Source organism: Siniperca chuatsi, linkage group LG13 (genome assembly GCF_020085105.1).
Source record: "Siniperca chuatsi isolate FFG_IHB_CAS linkage group LG13, ASM2008510v1, whole genome shotgun sequence".
In the NCBI taxonomy this organism is placed as follows: Eukaryota; Metazoa; Chordata; class Actinopteri; order Centrarchiformes; family Sinipercidae; genus Siniperca; species Siniperca chuatsi.
In genome coordinates, this window is record NC_058054.1 from 6,769,730 (window position 1) to 6,790,550 (window position 20,821).

General features: G+C 39.3%; 1 protein-coding gene across 2 annotated transcripts; it reads right to left on the bottom strand.

Moving 5' to 3' along the window:
- Window positions 1–307: 307 nt before the first annotated feature.
- nectin4b (nectin cell adhesion molecule 4b) lies at window positions 308–20,695 on the bottom strand. 2 transcript variants are annotated; one of them, XM_044220749.1, is made up of 11 exons: window positions 20,165–20,695; window positions 15,821–16,021; window positions 14,223–14,390; window positions 9,541–9,819; window positions 6,731–6,848; window positions 4,956–5,107; window positions 4,422–4,587; window positions 4,126–4,201; window positions 3,774–3,833; window positions 2,856–3,053; window positions 308–1,762 (listed from the first exon to the last, which is right to left on the bottom strand). In XM_044220749.1, exons 1-11 carry the CDS (start codon window positions 20,214–20,216, stop codon window positions 1,514–1,516), a joined length of 1,719 nt encoding a protein of 572 aa, XP_044076684.1. In that variant the 5' UTR covers window positions 20,217–20,695; the 3' UTR covers window positions 308–1,513. The 2 variants fall into 2 exon arrangements, with proteins under 2 accessions (XP_044076684.1, XP_044076683.1); XM_044220748.1 differs by having other exon boundaries at window positions 308–1,798; window positions 20,165–20,694.
- Between the last annotated feature and the right edge of the window lie 126 nt (window positions 20,696–20,821).

The window sequence follows — 20,821 nt, forward strand, 5'->3', positions numbered from 1 at the left end:
TCCCAAAATGGCGAACTACTTGTTTAATACAGAGGTTCTCTGAGATTACTGAACTCATCACCCTGTCACACAGTCACCAGCCACCCTGTGAAAATCCACTTTTTTCTACTTGTATCCACAATCTCAATTATTTCAGTCATTACCAAGCTAATGAGTGAACGTAAGAACAAGGATAAACCAGGAAATCACTACAGTCTAATACAAATGCTACATTACAGCAGCAGCTATAATCAATGAAGCCCTTTAACCTCATGTATGAGCTGAAACAAGCTTAATTGTCCCAGGTTATAATAAAGAACAATGACTGTTTTTAAAATTGCATATGCTGTGCTTTTATGAATAAACATTTTAACATTTACATGTCAGTTTCTCAGTTTCATAGAAAAACACTGAATGAATATAAAACAATTTACATGGTGACATATACACAACTGATTTGACACAGAATGTTACTTTACAGTTCGTCTTCTGCATGTTTCATCCAGTCTGTTCATTGCTGAGCACTGATAAGTTAATGCAGATATGGTTCAAACCTGGTCATGGAAACCACTTTCCTGTGTTTATCCATAAATCTCTGCCAGTTTAATAACTGTCCATATCTGTGTTCAGGTCCTCAGGGTAACAGCCTTTTTCTAGTTTCAGGTAGCTGTTACTTACACAAAATAAACATACAATAGCTCCTTATAGCTCTTTCTTATATATATATATATATATATATATATATATATATACACACACACACACACATACATACATATACAAATACACACACTAACTTCTTATCCACAGGTGCGTCCAATCTGAAAATATCAAAGTTTTGAGTACAGTTTACTTTTAACTTGGCAATACATTGGAGCTCAGAAATTGTCTTTTTCCATTTGTTCCTCCCTAAATGTTTTTGATGTAAACAAGGAACCCTTAATTGACAGGATTTATTGTGAATGTAAAATTGTGTGACGCCAAAGCAGTGGATGTGACATTTTAGCACTGCAGATAATACAGTTAAAAACATTGTGTAACAGGAACCTTTATTTCTTGCACGTTCAAGGAGAAAGATTTTTCATTTACATGCCTTCATGGTTTGTGAAAGGTAAAACTCACTGGCCATCTAATTCTCCATCAGTGGATCTTCAAAATAATTCAAACATTTCCCAATTACGGGGCCATGAACTGCAACGTACCTGGTCCGTGTCTGGCTGGGGACCTTTCGTGCATGACATTCACCATCTCTCTCTCTCCCCTAATTTTTTGTCGTCTATCCACTGTCGGCTATCTAATAAAGACATAAAATGCCCCAAACAAATTATTTGAAAACATCCCAATTATTATAAAGGAACAAAAACTCATAAGCCAGAGGCAAAAAATAATCAAAGTTTGGATCGTTCTTGGGGCTAATTACCCACTGCAGTCAATGTGTACAAAACAAACATCCCATTACGAGGAATGCGGTCATTTTCAATGCAAGGATGCAGACAGACTTTCTCTCTTCTCATGTTGTGGAGGAGTATGTGGTCTAGATGATCTGTCCTTTGGTGTGCAGCAGAATGGCATTGGAGTGTGGCTTGGGTCTGAGGAGCCCATTACGTAGGTAGAAGTGATTGGTGAGGGCCTCCGAGATCTGGTAGGAGCTGCTGTTTTCGTCATCCTCGTGTCCCTCCACTACTAACTGGGTGGGAGCCCAGTCCTCTTCATGTGGGGAGTCTCCCTCCCTGAGGTGGCCCAGGTCTGGCTCTCTGGGCCCGACGACGTCGTCCTGCTGGGCCTTCAGGGGAACCAGGGAAGAAGGCAGACCTGAGTCCTGGTATAAACAGCATAAAAACAAGATTACTATTTCTCTGATAGAAAAACGGCCAATATTAGTGCTGGATGTAGATACATTTTACAGTTCTATTCCTTTTCATAACTTAAAATGGGGCAAGATCCAAAACTCCTTATTTGGACTGAACAATTCACTGTCACTGAGGATATAAAATGGGCTGAAAACTCCAAATAAGTTAAACTTCTGGTGTTTTCAAGTGGGGAATGCTTTAGTTAAACAATACATTCCTCAACTTTGCACAACATTTTGCAACGGCCTATAAGACACTGTCTGCTTATGTTTGGTTCAAATAAAAATGAATAACTATGAATCCAGGCCAAAAACTGAAGAAGACAGGTATAAAAAACACAATACTGTTCCAAACAGCAATAATCACATCATGAAGCGTGTGTCACACCATACAACATATACCAGCCTCTTTAAGGTGGTGAGAATTTCTCAAAGATGACAGGCAGAGTGGTATATTTTCTGCTATAGCAGTAGCATCAAGTACCATCATTTTGCAACAGGTCGGTCATTATTACACCACTAGTTCCACTTAAAAAACAGAAAGGAAATATAAATGCTTCTACATTTTGGCAGCATGGAATGACTTCCTGTAAAAACTGGCTTTATTGAATGAGTGCTTAAGGTAGCCAATCAGGACCACATCAGTTTGTAATGCATTCACTGTTGGACTTGAGTTGGTCCAAAACTGTAACAAAGTATGGATTGGCAAAACTCTTAACACATGTTTACAGTCCTCCTAGTACATTTTATCCTATTTGTACATAAATTAAATTAAATGTGGTCATTTGAAAGGGACAGAGCTGCCCAGACAAATACTTATTTTACAATGAAACAATAGAATAAAGAGGATGTCTGTAGCTATCATGTGTGTCTCCAATTTTTGTTTGTAGTCCTTTGTTCTGTCTCCATGACACTGTCTGACAGTGACGATGCAAAGTCAACAGCAAATATAAACACGATACCACATGACGCATTACAAACGAAACTAAACGCATTTCAACCTAATCTCTCAGATGCTGACACATACCAGTGACATGTTGCTGCTCTTCAGGTATGACTCCACCCTCCTCCTGCGCTCCTCCTTCTCTCTGTCCATCTCTGCTCCTCTCAGGCTCTCTCTGCCATCGTGCCAGACAACGGGACGTCCCAGTTCGTCCACCTCCACCACTCCTGGAGGCCATTTCCCGCCCAGAGTGGACTGGCTGCCTTTGTAGATGGGTTGTTCCTGCAGGCGGGGAGATGACCCAAACAGTCACAACACTGACAGCAACTGTTTGTTTTCTTAAAAGGACTCTTCTAAACAATAAACTATGCAAACTGAGAAACAGTAATTCTTTCTTTCTTCATCAGTTGCTTTTAACATATGTAATTCAATATACGGTAATGTTTTGTGTTTTAATGGAGAAAAGAGAGCTGACAGAAAGACGGTGACTGACTTTTTGCATTTTTGGTATAAATTTGAGTATTTTAATTTAAAATGGCAATATTCAGCATTTAGCCCAGATGTTTATTACCGTCAGGGCAGAAAAGCCCCTAAACTAATGGGACTAAATGTTGAATCAAGACTACTGAATTAATGAAGTTGTGTTCATTGAGTAAAATCCTCCCAAACCACATTGAAGTGATTTCTCTGGTCAGCCATTAGACTTAATAATCATGGTAGTAGGGCTGCAACTGGCTAATTATTTTCACAATTAATTAATATCTTGATTATTTTCCAGATTAAACCAATTTATTGTATAAAAACTAGTTAAAAATCAAGCAAAAATCACAGTTCCCCAGACCTAAGGTGACATCTTCTCATCTCATCGATCAATATTCTGAAACCAAAGATATTACATTTTTAATTTTTAATCATATAAAACAGAGAAAAAGCCATATCTTCACATTTCAGAAGCTAGAATCAGCTCATTTTTGACATTTTTGTCCCGAGTGAGGAACTCACCAGAGACAACTGGCTGTTTTTCATTCGGCTGTCTACTCTAAGCAGGGCGTAATCTTCAGCCTGGAAAAAATAGAGAAAGTGAAAGAAAGTTGGTGAACAAGAACACAAAAGGTAAATAAAATGAATCACCCAGAATGAGATATTAATAATAAGTGTCTATGAACACGGCATGCTATTTGTTTGATGCTGCAGCATCCTATAATCATCGGCCTCCACAGCAGACATGGCTGCTGACTTGCCGGTGGCTCCACCCCGGCTACACCCGGCCAGGGCGGGTGTGTCGACCTGGTTTCTCTAAACCCTGCAGGTTATTGTTCTCAGCAGAAGAGTGTGTGTATGTGTGTGTCTGTACCTGCACTCTGGGGTCTGTGCTGACAGAGTTCAGTCTCCTGAAGGAGGCTTGTCTGGAGAAGCTATTCATTTCCTCCCTGGGAAAAAAAAGACAGCACATTTGGAGGATTTTACTGAACAATAGTGTGTCTGAAAATTTAACTTCAGAAAATAGGTCATAGTCTGTAAACAATTTAAATAGCAGTTTACAACAAAACATTCACAGCCGTGCTGTTATTATGGTTGGGGCAATACATAAAAGTATTTTCCAGTTTCTCACTACATGACGTTTTCAAATGAAAATATGGGTCAGCTTACGTTTTTTCGCTGAGCTCCTTCTCAAGCTTTTTGTTTTTGTGTCGATGGTGGCGGTTGACCAGCAGGACGACAATGACCAGGACCAGGACCAAAGCTCCGGCTGAAGCACCAATGATGATCAGCAACTGGTTGTCAACGGGGGAGTCGTCCTTGCGTTTAGCTGTCTCTGAAAGACAGATGAGGAAGACATCTGATGAATGTCTCTCACACAAACACATTCACACAGCAACAAAACTACAATGACATGTTTCATGCAGCAATTTTGATCCTGATAGAGTTCAATAACATCGGTTCATGTCTTCTATCCATCACAAGGGGGCAGCACATTTTTACTCCAAACTACTCCAAATCAAAAGGAGAATTTTCTCAGTATTTTGTTTTTGTTTGAAACTCAACTTGTCTCATGATTCCAAGTCTCAGTCCTCTCATATCCTCTTTCTAAAACACCAACAAAGCATACAGTAGCAGGACAGATTCTCATTTTAATCCTGTGTGGTATTAATCACCAGCAAAACTGAAATTCCTTGCACTTACCTGTTATTGTCATTGTATACTCTGTTTTTCCTACTCCCACGTTGTTCTTGACCACACACTCATAGACCCCACTGTCATTCATGCGGAGGGCCCGTCCAAAAACGAGTTTTCCTCCTACCACAGACACCCCGTCTGGCAAAGCCCCTCCTCTCCTGTGGATAATCAGAGGAAGATGTCTCCATTATTTGACAATGATGTTTCACAGAGGTGAACCCATGGATAAACTATACAGAAACCTTTGACTTACTGCTTTAAACAATGGAGGTGACTAATTTTGGTGACTGAGAAAGGAAACGAACAAAGTGCAAACCCACATTCTAGTTCAAACTATTTCTGTTGAAAGTGTTGAAGGAGGAAACACACAAATATTTAATGACATCAATCTGATGATCTAAAACATCATGAAATGCAGCTACGGGTTTGCATCACGGAAGTCTTTCAGCTAAAATAAACACTGCACAGGATCAGGTTCACCGCAGAGTGTAACCACCAATTCACATGCACCTGAACCAAAACCTGCCGGGCTTACAACTGGCGCCCATTGATCTGAATAGACCAAATAAATACTAGGTTTGAGGGATTAAAGCAAGTCCAGCTACCGAGTCTCACACTGTTCAGCTGAAGCCATCACAGGCCACATAATGGAGAGCCAGTTTCTGATCAGGTCCACTGAGAGGGGTCATGTTGCCCCTGGTTTCACTGTGCTGCAGCAGCTATTTAAAGTGCTGTTTTACCCCCCAAACTGGAGCCAGCTCAGATTTCCTTTCTCAAAACCCCACCTAGCTTCTCTAACCAGCTCTTTATAATAGAGTCACAGGTGGAGATTGCATCTGACACAGTAGATGGTTGAAAATGATACAGATAAGGTGAGTAATCCACCTTTAGCAGCCAAAAGGATTTTAGTCGATGCAAAGAGATGCAGGTAGGCCTATTTTGTTAAGGCTAGCTGTTTTCCCCTTGTTTCCAGTCCTTCTGCTAAGATAAGCGGCTGCTGGCTGTAGCTTCATATTTACCATACAGGCCTGAGAGAGGTATCAATCTTCTCATCTAACTCTTGACAACACAGTAAATCAGTAAATCAAGTATTTCTTTAACTAAAATTTAAAACAAGCTTTTTTGGGTTTGAACTACCCTTGTGTACACAGTGTGAGTTTGCACTGATAAACGTGCCGAAGGGTCTGTGGGGTTGAAAAGGTTCAATCGAGAATAATCTTAATATTTCAAGACTGTCTCATGGATGAAATATTTTTCACTCAGCACACAACATTCGATCATTGTGTGTTCAGTCGTAGCTGTAATGGCTGGTACAGTGTCTCTAATTAAAGTACAGACCCTGTGTTTTACCAGGCATTAGAGTGATATTTAAAGCATGGCACTATGATTAAGCGCTTAGCATGTGTCTCCTGCTCTTCCTTGCATCGCTTACTCCCTCCCTCGTGTGAAAATATCTCCCTCACTCTTTTTCTAACTTCAAATTGCGCAACACGACACCATAGCTTTTATTCCGTGATGAATTAAGCCAGGACAGAAAGGCCCCTGCTTTAGATTCAAGCACACGTCTTTGTTGTTCATGGGTGTGTAGTCCATGTCTGTGTGTGTTAGCAGTGGCTTATGTATGTTTTGATTCACATTCCAGTGCCATGTAAAGAGCAATTTAGCAGCACAGATAGCATTACAGTGGGGTAAATTAACATGTAATTGTCAGATTCTTGCTGGCAGCCAGACAGAGTTAAACTGTAGATATGTATGAGCAGCAGACAGGCGGATGACGGTACCATGTCCAGGTGATGTTCTGAGGTTTGGGGTATCCTCCACTGACGCAGACCAGCTCTGCTTTCTCCAAACCCACAAACCAGTCTCCTGTAGCAGTGGAGATGGTGGCATCTGGGGGGTCTGATACAGAAACACAGACATAAGCATGCAGTGAAACAAAATATTCACCCATATACTGCATTTGTATCAGCAGAGATGGTCATTTAAAGACATCTTAAAATCTTTCATTCAAAGATGAAGTTGCCTCAGAATCAACACTGTTATTTCAGCACTACCCTGTTCTCACACTGATAAAGTCTGCACAGGTGGGACAAAGTCATTGTTTTGCAAGTAACAAATAATTCTCACGGCTTGGCTATGAAGTCAAGAGTCAAGTCCAATTATTCAACTTTGTGTTTCAAGCCCTAAATGTAATACCATTTTAAGAGTAACAATCAGTATATTAAATTTACAAAAATAATGAGTTTTTTTATACATTTGTATTTATTACTTCCAAATAAACTCAAAACATTTAAAAGCAAACTGATCATGGGTGTTCTGGTACAGTATTTTATTCCAGTGACATTTACAAATATATGTAATTTCTGAGTCAAATTTTTTGCATGTTGCTGACGACAGCAGAGGCTTTACATTTGAATGTGACAATCGAGGTGTTATCTGAGGTCTGTCTGCTGGTCTGCAATACCAAACGGTATTTTTGACTGATTGACTGAAGTACAGTACATCTGTTGTCAGGAAAATTAAAAGTTATTATAAAGTTTTTATAAAGTTTTTCAATCGTTGGGCTTGGGGAGAATACCAAGTCATTTCAAGTCAAAAGGTCCAAGTGAATTCACAAGTCATTTGTGTTAAAGTCTGATTGCAAAGTATGATATTTGTCAAGTCTAATGTTATCAGATTCATGACTAGAATCTGACTCAAGTCCACTCCTCTGGACATCAATGAGCTGTTTATTACACAGGACAAAGGGCCATTGTTGCGCACTAAAAGAACTGAAGTTTAGGTGCCTTCTCTGAGACTGCAATAACAGTGATAGTGGAGGACGCAGCACTCGTACACTTTCCCAGCAAGGGATCCAACCTGCCAATATTGTCTAATGTTTAGTCTAATGTCAACCATTTATTTTCACAGCAGGAAGGTTAAGCAATACAAATATCTCTCGCAGGGCAACTCGAGGGGAAAAAATGTCATTGGTTAAATTAGCGATAGCCATTAGCGTGAGGAGCAAAAAAAATTGGCCCATAGCCCAGTGGAGAAGGCTGAACTGAACACACAGTATGCTGTGTCCTAATTCCATACTACATACAAATAAACCATGCCGTGTGTTCACACTGGAAAAGTTAGAAAATAGATAGTTAGAAGAACACTCAAAAAGTCAGTGTGCATACTAAAATTGCTTGATTTTTGAGTGTGCTGTTAACACGCACTGTCCCAAAATGCCACACACAAAGGAAAAGGAGAAGGTACTCATGGCTGCAATAAATCTAAATAAATTGTGGATGGTGGTAGAACTACTCTGGAAAGATATCAGAAAACAAAAAAAAAAATATTTAAATATTTGGAAAAAGTACTTTGTTCTTATTTGAGGAGTTTAATTCTCTTTTTATTTGTTTATTTATTTGGATCCCCATTAGTTGTTACCAACATCAGCGCTTCCTGGGGTCCATAGAAAAAAATGACTACAACAATTACATGTGATTACGAAAATAAATGTACAGTAAGTAAAAGTAATATTACATACATATGCAGATACATAATACATGTATTTACATTTAAAACAGGTAATAAATTAAAAGAAAGTCACAGTTTGACTTTATTGTACCATTTCCTGTTAAAACGGTAAAGTATGTTGATTCTTGTACACGAACTGCAAAAATAGTATACTATAAAGACTTTTATATAGTGTATCCTGTTTACAATTAGTATGTAGTATAGATTTGGAACATAGCAATGCTGACTAAGTAATTAGGTTAGATAGGTATCCTAGTTGACCATTCAAGTTCAAACATCATGTTGGTAAGGCTGCAAACTACTAACCTAATCAAGCATCATGACCGATAACCTCACTGTCATTTATGTTTTTCTGTGTTTTCATGCAGATGTGTTGACATGCCATTGCAGGAAAAGCACAGCATTAGCTCATAATATTAATTTTGGCAGCATTTCATTTAGGTGTTCCCATCCCAGGGCTCTGGTATGACTTTCTTACTGACACACCTAAACCAAACAAAATGATCACTGATGATATTAGTTACACTTGTTTTTGCTAAGAAATTGCTATCTTTCCTGCTATCAGAGTTACTACATACTACAGAAATAGAGGAGCTAGGCACAGCTGCAAAAAAAACCATTAAAACTGACAAACACACAAACTGTGGATGGTGGCGAGACAGCTCAGGGAAGTATTAAATATTTGGAAAACATTTAGCTTTCTCTTTTGTCAAGTTGGCATGTCTGTGGGTGTACTGCATATTTCCTGTTAGTACATAATGCACAGGAATATTGATTTCTTGCATACTAACTACAAAACAGTACACTGTGACATTAGAATAGTACAACTGAATACAACTGGTTTGTAGCATGGAATTACAACACGTCAATATACCTCCTTTGTTATTCAAGTTTCCAGATAATGAGTTGCACTCTGACAAAAGGTGGGTCTTTGGTTCCTCCCTCTGATCAACCAGTAAGATTATTTCTGGACTTAGACAAACTCTACCATCAAGAAAATATTAAATTATAATTAAAACTTCTGCTCCATTGTTGGTCTCTTTTGGCCTTAAAACACAGCATCATTATCAGCTGTACTCACACTGAACCACCAGGCTGTTTGAGATCCTGCGCGGCTGCTCCAGGCCGGGATGCCACACCATACAGTCCAGCTTTTTCCCGTTCATGCTGCGCAGGGGGTGCAGGGAGTAGTAACTGGACACGGACCCGCCCTCGAAGGTGCGGTTCTGGGACTGGCCTGGCAGGTCGGTGTCCCAGGAGAGGCTGGGCAGCGGGCGGCCCACGGCTCGACAGGAAGCGGCCACACGGTACGAATCGCCCTCCACCAGGATCACAGGCTCCACGGAGGCGATGGGTAAAACTAATAGAAGAGGAGGAGGAACATGGTGAGTTTAGGATTTCAAGTGCTCTAAAGCATTAAAGACTCAAAAATGTGTTTTGCTTGTTGTTTGGATGTTTGAGCTTCACTGTGCAGAATCATACAGAAATTGGCACTTGAAGGCTGTTCTCATATTCATCTGCTGAAGGGGGAAAGTTTCTCTGCGCTCACCTTCTGGATTTTTCTGAGTGAAGGAGTAGAGTAGGCAGTTGAACTTTTTAGCAGAAAAACACACCAGACATCAAATCCTTTTTCCAAGCAGAGTATTTTAATAAGCCATAAAACATGTAGTAATTATAAACATAAAGTATTTACAAAAATGAAGGTCAATATATTTTACCCTTTACCCTTTTAGGTAAACTAATTTGTGTGTTAACTTGTTTTCTCTTCAGACTGAAGATATTTGTTTAATTATGTACCTTATTTATGTTTTAACATAAAACCTTTTCTATGTTGTGTATAATTGTACCGTATCATATATATTGTGTTATTTTTTCAGATTGTCATTTTTGTCTTGCTCTTATGTGTATTCTACTTGTTAAAAAGACAATAAAACAGTATTAGTATTAAAACTGAGTAATGTGTAATGCACATTCGCTACAAATAGCCATTGTTGTTGCATTGCGATTCAATTAATACTTCCCAAAGCCTGCTCAAAGCTAATTTGTCTTAACCTAAAATTACCAAATCCATTAAAACCAGGATTTCACTAAATGTTTTTGTTTGATTGTGTAGTGATGCACGTCAGGGACAAGTTTGAGCAACAAGCTCTTCAAGACCTTGTTGCTGAAAGATTCGGATAATATTGTTACAAAAAAAGACCTTCAATACATCCTGGAACACAGAAGACCACAATCAAGAAAACAAGGTACCACCAGGATCTTACGGAGCCATCCACGATGGATGGTGGAGAGCATCAGCGAAACTGACAACTCCAGTCATGCACATTAACCATGTAGAGAATTCACCACAATTTTCAGATGCAAGATTTGAAGATGATGCATTTCCAACCAAAAACATCATCAAGTCCATCAACAAGAATCCAGTCTTGCAAAACCATGTGGATGTGGGCAAAAGTCACCACATTTTTACATAACTGCATTTCTGTTTTGTTACCCTCTGTCACCAACTGGTTTAACACGATTGTGATTCACACCCCGGTCATGACAGCCTTCACTTTGTAAACACACCAGTGCCTGGTAAATCTTTCTACTGGTGTTTGGATTATTAACGCAGAAGACAAAACAGGTAGTTAGCATTAGCAGAAATAGCCATTATGGATTAACAGACAAAGAAAAGGGCGCCACCTGTAGAAGCTTTGTAAACAGAAAATCCGAAAAACATGACATCACAGTACCGCCCACAGTGTTTGATTGACAGGCGATATCTGGGAAGAGATTTCCTGCACACAGCAAAAAAGCCCAAATGAAGGAACAATTTCATCTTTTACTAAGAGATGACAGTGACCCATCAACGAATAAAACCACACAAATAAACCCAGATACATAACTAGAATTACTGCCCCGCGGTTGTTTCCCTCCACCAACCAGTCAAGTTGCAGTTTACATCCATGTCTGTCCAGACTCATAATATATGTAGTGAATACTTGGAAGGAGTTGAATAAAAAGGTATAAAAGGTATTTTTTGGCTAAATGGAAGTTATCACTATATTGATGATACATATGTATGATTCCAGTGAATATACATTGTTGAACTGATCAAAGAAGGATTATCATAGATGTATTGGCTAACCAGGTACACATGTACTTGATTACTATGTAAAGATAGATTCTTATAGCGTATAGCTACACAGAATGTGGTGCTTTTGTTTTCTCCTGGCATTTTTAGATACAAAGCCTCTCTATGAGCTGTAGGTGAAACTCACTCACAAGACCACGATTAGCTAGGCGCGCTCCAATAGGTTGTTTGCTGTCACGTGATTCAGATGACGCTCGAAATTCAGAATGAGGCAGGAAGTGAAAGTCAGAATGGACGAGATGGAGGAAAGCACGTACTGTGCTAGTTATTGTTTACTCATTGTGTCATTCCAGTCAACATGTATGTGTGTGAAATCTGGATCTCCCAATTCATTTTTAAAATAATGGCTAAAAACCTATTTAGAGGTCACAATGGCCTTTGAGTCAAAAGTGTCACCTATTCAGTGTCCGACTGTGAAATATGGTCATCAATTCTTGAGTTATTGCCACAAAGGTGTTTTGTGAGGCCACAGTGACCTTGACCTTTGACCATTAAATTCTAATCAGTTCATCCTTGTGTCCCAGTGGACGTTTGTGCCAAATTTGAAGAAGGCGTTCCTGAGATATCACGGTCACGAGAATGGGACGGACAACCCGAAAACATAATGCCTCCGGCCATGGCTAGCGCCGGCGCGGAGGCATTATGAAAAAAGGAGTTTGCATGTACATAAGAGATCTCCTTTTGGTATTTGAAATTTGACACTCTTTTGTACAGAGAAATGGAAAGAAAATCCAGATTTTGTTTAGATCCATAACATAATGGAATCAAAGCAGAAGGTATTAAGGCTTCAATTTTAAAATCAGCATGTGGACATTATAAATGTATATGTAGCTTGTGGATTCCCCCGCATGCAAATTCAATATTTTATGGTTAAATGTTTATGGTTTAAAGAGAATTCAGTGCTGGAGGTTGTCAGTTACTAGTGTGTGTATTTCTGTTGGTTAGTCTGATCCGTGGCGTGTTAGAACAAGCTTATGACTGAGCTGTCAGCGCTGATGACTGGCAGCAGAATGATAAAGTCATCTAGAACAGATAGCATCGCTGCAGGCTTTTCTTTCAAGGAGGATCCAATAAAAAACAGCTTTCCCACGGCTGCTATTATAGTTACACTGAAATCATGACAATGCAACCCTCTCAGTAAGTGAAGGAGGAGATCCAAAATATTCTGCTGACCAAATGACAATGACAGCACTGCCAAAACTGCACATGTATAGACGTTTCATCTGGTATTGAATCAAAATGTTGTTTTTTAAGTCAGATGAAAAAGAAATGAAGTGTGGTGCAGAACTTGAAGTTGTTTCCAATAAAAACCTACTTGATTTGAGACTTTGAATGTGGAATTAACTGTTTTCTTGATTCTAGTAGTTTCGTAATTCACCTTATTTATGTCAAGAGTTAGGTAGGCATTGGAAACAGGTGTGATTTAAAGACTGAAGACAAAGTTTTGGACATCTTTTTGGACAGGCTTTACAAGTGCTTGGTGGAAGCTGATTGACATCTTGTCTGAGCCATATTTTTCAAATGTTTGCACTTCATTTACCTTTTATTGTCATTCTGTTTCTCCATATTGTAATTTTACTATTTTGTTTTTTTTTTTTTTTAATAGGGACAATGCAATTTAACATAGTTCCAATACAGAGCATGAAACTGATGTGCTGCGCAGAGAGTTTATAGCTATTGCTATTTTTCAATTCTTGTCCCTAGTTGGGCTTTTACATGTACAGTGTAATTAAAATATACTGTACAGCTTTCAGTATCATAAAACCGCAATACACTACAGATATGGAAATAAAATAAAATACATAAACCCCAATACACATATCACAATACACCAATACACCGTGATAATTTAGAGTACAATATGCTAAAAAGAAAAATGGGTACAGCTCTGGTTTAGCCAGCACTTAACCTTTGTTGTAAAAGATTTTATATCTAGAATTAATTTGATTTCAGTTAGTAATGTATTCCAGAGGTGACAGCCCTTTATGGGGAAATGTATTTCTCTCTACTCTGTAAATACAATATCTATTGCAGTCCTCCTCTGTTGCTCTCCCTGACGTTGCTCCACTTTCTTTTTTCCCTGTTAAAGGGTTTCTTGAGGAGTTTTTCTTTATATGAGTCGAGGAGCCTAAGGATAGAGGGTGTAAAGCCCTTTGAGGCAAATTTGTTATTTTCGGCTATATAAAAAAAATGTACTTGACTTAACTTTAACTTTTCACAATCTGAATCAAACCCTGTGGTTAAACCCTGTCTAACTGCTGTATCACCAAAGATGCACCAAAGAAAATCATCTATTTTTGATACAAGCAGATTTTGGGTACATTTTTGCTTTCATTTCAAACATTTTTTTTGTATTTTTCACTTGGTATTAAGCAGTTCCAAGCAATAATGTTAAAAAATAAACTGTTACAAAAATAAATTCACTCTTTGCTTTTCACCCACTGAAACTTTAGACATGCCGTCAGTGTTTGTGGCCACGTTGGCAAACCTGCTGAATTTCTATCTGGTTGGCAGTGCTTCTATGAAGATGATTACGGTTTAAACATCATTACAGCAGCTCTGATAGGATTAGGAAGGTGTGGGAGAGAAGAAAGTAAAAGAGAGAGGAGGAGGAGGATGAGTCTTACTCCACACTGTGAGTGTGATGTGCCTCTCAAAGTTTCCATTGGGGAAGCTGGAGATGCGGCAGGTATAGCTGCCCTCGTCCGACTCCTCTGTGTTGGGGATGAGCAGAGCCGAGTTCTCTGTGGGGCTCCCACTCTCAAATCTCACCCGGCCAGAGTAACGCCCGAACTCTGATATACAAAACAAAGACTTCAGCCAGAGAATACGTCCATCATCCTTTACAAAGCTCAAATATACAAAAAATAACACTTTAAAAATATGGTAACAACATATTCCAAATGAGAAATGCTTAGTCATAAGCATTAACTCCAAGAACGGAAAATACATTATTAGACACTGGCAAAATAAACCAGCATTTATCCAATGACGTCAAAACCCCACCCTACAGACAAATAATCCAGGTGCAGAACTACACAGTCTCCTGGTATGCTCTCACTTTCAAATCACACTGTAGTGCAGTGTTGCCAGTCTTTTATCGCAGAGCTATGACTGAATAATAATAATAAAATAATAATAATAAAAAAAGTTTCAACCTAGTTGTAATAAACTGGAATGACATTTGGTTTTGGCGGTCATCAGTTATCAGTCACTGCATATCAAGCTGGGCCTCCTGAACCCTGATGAGAGAAGGGGCCAATTTATTGGAATATCGCCCAACTTTTCGTATGTGGAAATGGTACAAAAAGTAGCTCAAATTATCAATGGTTACTCAACAGCCCTCCCAAAACAATTTTTACCCGCCCAATTAAATAAAATGTAGATCTGGCAACACCACTGTACCCACTGTGGACTTAATTCAGGTAAACGAATCTGTAAAATGATCACTGAAATAACCTGTGGTTTATGCCGAGCTTAATGTAATGTAACAGAAGCCAAACCTGATTTGTTATCATCCACAGAATGACTGCTATATGAGTTTGTTGTGTTGTGCAATTCAAAATAACTGTAGTATTAATTTCAGGATAGTGAAGCTTCTGGTCTGCTGTTGGCATTAAGCAGTGTATACACCATGACCGCTGTAGCCAGTCAGCTGACAATGATAATTACAGTGTCAATGTTGAAAAGGATAACGTTTAGGTGTTGAATCCTTAAACTACAAACTGGGGGGGGGAAAAAGTTCTAAACTCATCTTAATTTTTTTTTTCTAGTTCAATTCTTCCACGAAAAGCACACATTTCACAGCAACACCAAGAAGCTTCCCAGTACAATCACAGTCACAGGCAACTGGGGGCCTTAGTGCCGTGTTCAACGGCACCTGGAAAATTAGTGGACTGGAGTGGATTTATAACTCTAATCTTCTGACCAAAACCTTGCTGAAAATCTCTGACCTCCAGTCCACTAGTTTTCAACACATTATTATTTTTTTCCCCACCAGCTTTCCGCCAGCACTCCTGCTGATTGGCTAGTACTCCTTGCTTCCGTTGGTTAAGGTTAGGGTTGGGGTCGGGTTAGGGTTAGGAATATCCTGCAAGTGTACTTGCAACCCAAGGGTGCTTGCACTAGACATCATGTCCAAACTGTGCAGTAACTGTAACTGTAGAAACTGCTCTGTAAAACATTCTGGGAGTAACTCTCTTCACAAGAACTCGCTGCAGCCTACCTGTGTGGCCGTCGTGGAAGTGGGCGGTGATGATTTGGTCCTTGCTGCCGTCTGGGAGCTCCTTATACCAGGTGACCTGCACCACCTTCTGCCCCTCCTCCACCTGGTAGTGACAGGGGAGCCTGGTCTGACTCTCTGCCAGGGAGCGCAGGGAGGTGACGAGCTGAGGAGGCTCCAGGAAGTCACCCTGCACACACACCGCTGAGGAGAGTGGGAAAGAGAGAGGATTTAACCAAATAAAGCTGATTGTAAGAGGTATGTGGAGAGTGCTGTGAAGTGTTAAACAATTGAAAGGTATGTATGTTTTATATATTTTAGCCTTTTATTATCCATTAATTGTAGTGATGATCATGATCGATTAGACAGAAAATTTATTGATTCATCATTTAAAAAGGTCCAGTGTCTAACATTTAGGAGGAGCTATTGGCAGAAATGGAATATAATATTTATAAGTATGCTTTCATTGGTGTATAATCAGGCCGTCATGTTGCACCGCCATGTTTCTACAGTATTCCAGAACGGAAAAACCAAACACTGGCTGTAGATTGGGCCTTTCGTGTTTTTTGCGAGTTTCGCGGCCACCGTAGTTTCTCCTACACGCTTGGAAGGGGAGGGTGAGGCGAGCGGTATTCAAATGGTTGCAATCTGCAATTTCACCTCTAGATGCCACTAAATCCTGAACACTGGATCTTTAAAAGCTGCTGCTGACGGTCGAGGAAAAGTCGAGGGATCTTCAAAGTCATTAGCATTCATCATCTGGGGACTTTGAATGTTTGTACAAACTTTCGATAGCGTGGCTAACAACCCCAAACATTTTCTTGTTCTAGCTTCTCAAATGTTTTGCTACTTTTCTGTTGTGTATCAGTTGAATATCTTTGGGTTTTGTACTGTTGGTCAGATAAAACAAGCAATTTGAAGACATCACCATAGGCTTGTATAAAGACAGACAAAAACATTCAAACTCACATTCACACCTACGGGCAGTCGCCAGTTCACCTAACCTGCTTGTCTGTTGACATGCAGACACAGAGAAGACAAGCAAACGCCACAAAGAAGGGGGGGTGGCAGTTTGAACACAGGATCTTCATGCTGTGAGGCGACAGCGCTAACAACTTGAACAATAGTGCTTTTATGTGTGTTAATTCTTTCTTCAAAAGCAGAAATGTCTCCCTGTTGGTGAACGGACGTGCTCAGAAAGAGCGACTGCGATACAGTGGAGAGTTTTAGTGTTATATGATGGTTTAGGGGCTTTTTGAGGTTTTTCCACATTGACTTGATATTTTGTGTTAAATCTGATTATTTACTTCATAATTCCTTGAGAGTAAATTATTCTGTTGTCATTGTTTTAATGTTTCAGAAGTCTACTGATAAAAAGTTTGTGTATGACTTGTTTATTTTTAAGATAATAGAAAACATTTCTAGCTTTGATATGAGACTTACTGTCTGATCACCTAACCCCTATTTGAACTTCTCTTATTGATAAAAAAATAATTTGTTTTGCATTGCCCATTTAATATTAAAACATTTCTATTTTTTTCCATTTTCATTTGTATTCTATGGATCTTGACATACAGTATGCCGTTTGTCTCATTTTAAGAATGTTTTTTATCAATTATGGATGTGGTAATCAGCTCAGATCTGGCTCTCCTTTTGATTGCTGCAGCCTGTTGCTTTAGTATAAAGATGTTCTTTCATATTGTGAATTTGATGCCTGACAAAAGTCCATGACCTAAACATTGTATCTTTAATAAATGCAGTGCTAACAGTGTGCATGAATTCAACTTTTCCTTGTACATGGACAGGAACAAAATTCTGTACAGCAGCACTGAATGTTACTCCATTTTTTGCATGAAAATAGTTCAATATTAACCCAAAATAGCAGCTTTTAGCAGCTTCAGTACTCTGGCTTTGTAGTCTCATATCAGTGAGCTGCATCAGTGCCGACTGATGACTAAGACTGATTGTACTTTTATCACACCTGGTTAAAAGTCTACATCTAAACGTGGGACTGACACACAAACATGAGTGAACAGCGTGAGAGAGAGCAATGCATCAACAACTCAAACAGGAAAAACCAAACATTTGCCCTTTGATTTCTGGGGTGAACACGCTTTTTTTTCCCTGTGGTTACTGATTCGTGAGCTCAATCAATGATTACACTACAGCCGATATGGAACGCGAACCCCCACAGATAAAGTCCCACGCAGTCGGCACAAGGACACAGAGAAGAGGGGAAACAGGTCTCCTCACACACACTGAAAGTTTGTAAATTTGGCCAACAAAGAACTACAGTGTGAGTGACCTAATTGTGGAGTAGAGAGAGAAAGAGACACAGTGTTGTAATAGAGCAACAGACGTTAAATTGTGTGCACTTCGAACATTCATGGAAAGAAAGGGAAGAGACAGAGGTAGACACAAGAGTAAGACTGATGTTAAAGGAAGGCAAAGAGAAACAAAGACAGAAGTGAGAGTGTGAGTCAAGACAGAAAAACACCAAACTGAAAAAAAAGAAAAAGAGTTAAACACTCACACTCTAGACAAACATGGGTTCACACGGCTGCTATACAAGCTTTTCCTGTTCACTCAGGATGACAGTAACTTCACACTTGTGGTTGGAGGTTAAAAAAAAAGTCTAATATGTGCATTTGTTCTTTTAATTGGAGCAGCACAGGGTTCCAGTTTCATCTAAGTTTAATCTCCACTGAAGAAGGAAACAAAAGCAGCTAGCAACAGAATTAGTCACAAAAACAGAAAGACACAATATGTTGGGCAATAAGTTCTGATTCATGTTTACTAAAAGTAAGAATGTGACTGAGCCACATTCTGTTATGCTCTTTCTTTCTCCACACCTGCAGGTACAAACAGATACACTGCAGGGCCAAAAGTATGTGGACACCCAAAATGAACACCCATATGTGATTGTTGAACAACTCATTCCAAAACTATGAGTATTATCTGCTGCTAACAGCCTCCACTCTTCTGTGAAGACTTTCCACCAGATTTTTTACCTGGCTGCTCCCATTCAGCCACAGGTGCGTTAGTGAGGTCGGGCCGGGACGTTGGCCGATAACGTCTGGCTCACAGTTGACTTTTCCAATTCTCAAAGGTGTTGGATGGGGTTGAGGTCACATGGAAAACCATTTCTTTATGGACCTGGCTTTGCGCACAGGAGTTGATACAGGTTGTTGAAACAAAAGAGGGCCTTCCTCATACTGTTGTCACAAGGTTGGAAGCACACTACAGTCCAAAATATCAGCATGTGCTGTGGTATTTAGATTTCCCTTCACTTGAACTAAGGGGCCTAGATCAAACCATAAAAACCAGCCCCAGACTAATGTTACAGTAGACATTGGTGTCCATGTGGTGTCCACATACGTTTGGTCAAAGAGTGTATACTGTATTAATGAAACATCATCTTTAATTTCTGGTCATTTATCTACAGAAAAAGGAAAAATACACGACCACACATCAAAAATGAGAGAAACGCACGTGATCAGGGGTGTCCACATACTTGTGGCCATATAGTGTAACTACAGACAACAATAGCATTTAGATTTGCCTCCACTGGAACTAAGGTGCCTAGATCAAACCCTGAAAAACAGCCTCAGACTAATGTAACAGTAGACATGGGTGTCCACATACTTTCGGCCATTTAGTGTTAACTACAGACAACAATGTTCAGACAGTAACAATGAACAAAGACAGATTTAGATAGTAAGAACAGACATACTACTTAGACAACAGAATAAAGATGAAAAAAGATCTGAAATGATCCTATAGGCCACATTTCTGTATGGGATTATTATAGAAATAATATACAGATATTATAGGACTTTTTCCTTCAAAAGTACCCAGAGGTGACAATAGCCTCCCTCCAGGTGCTTATAGGAAGATTATAGTGTTATTATTATTATTAACAGAATGGGAAATGTAAGTTACCATGAAGCACCACAAAGTTACTAGTTACAATTTATTTCCATATTTCTCTATTCCTTTTTCATGTAAAGCAGTTTGCGACTTCTGTTTTGAAAGTTGCTAGCTTGCTTGCTATTAGCTCAAGTCCTTCCAACATCATGGAAATATTATGTATAAAAATTAAATACAGTAAGGTAACTTAATTAAATGTTTAGCATCTGATATACTGCAACTCAATTGTAGGAATATTAGTCACTTTTTTCTTTTTTTTTTTACACTTTCGGCACCTTTAATTTCTGGCCCACCACAGCTTTAAAAAACAGCAAGAAAAGGGGAAAAGCAAGGCTCCCACAATGACAGCACAGACAGTGAAGGTTGTATAAAACAGACCCTGAATTGTCATGTAAATGAATGTAACAGAAAACTCACCAACTACTAAAAGCAGCGCCAGACATTTTGCTCTTTGCCCGGTCAACTCCATCTTTAGTCCAAAAATAAAAGCTGGTCTGAATCAACTTCCTTCTTGTCTTTTGAAACTGTCGTTATTAAGCTTTCATTATCGAAATGTGCATTAAGTTCAGACAGAAAGCCCAGTGCTCGCAGCAGGTAGGCAGGTACAACAGGTGTGTCCTCTTCAAATCTCATATATGATACTTAAAAAATAGAAATCCTCCACCGGCGTCCACTAACACGAGTTGAATATTGTTTCGTGCAAGTTGTAAACGGCATTAACTTCATTTCGAGTGCAAACAAAAGTCCTCTGCTGCACCTGGAAGAACAACTCAGCAGATAAGTGAATGTAAAAACAGGATCGGAAACACTTGAAAGTATATCTGAGCTAACACAAAAAAGAAATAATAAAGCGTGTATTGACCAAAAAGACACCTGTCCCGTTTGTCACGCACAGGGAGAAGCACCTACAACACAGGTTTGAGCCTCTACACCTGTCTGCCACGGCTCCGCCCACTGCACCACGTGGACACGCCGCGATCACGTGATGTTGAGAAAGTCGGATATAGACCAATGGGAGTTTACAGATTTGAAGTAGGATTAAGTTCTTCCAACATCCAAATAAAAGACACACAA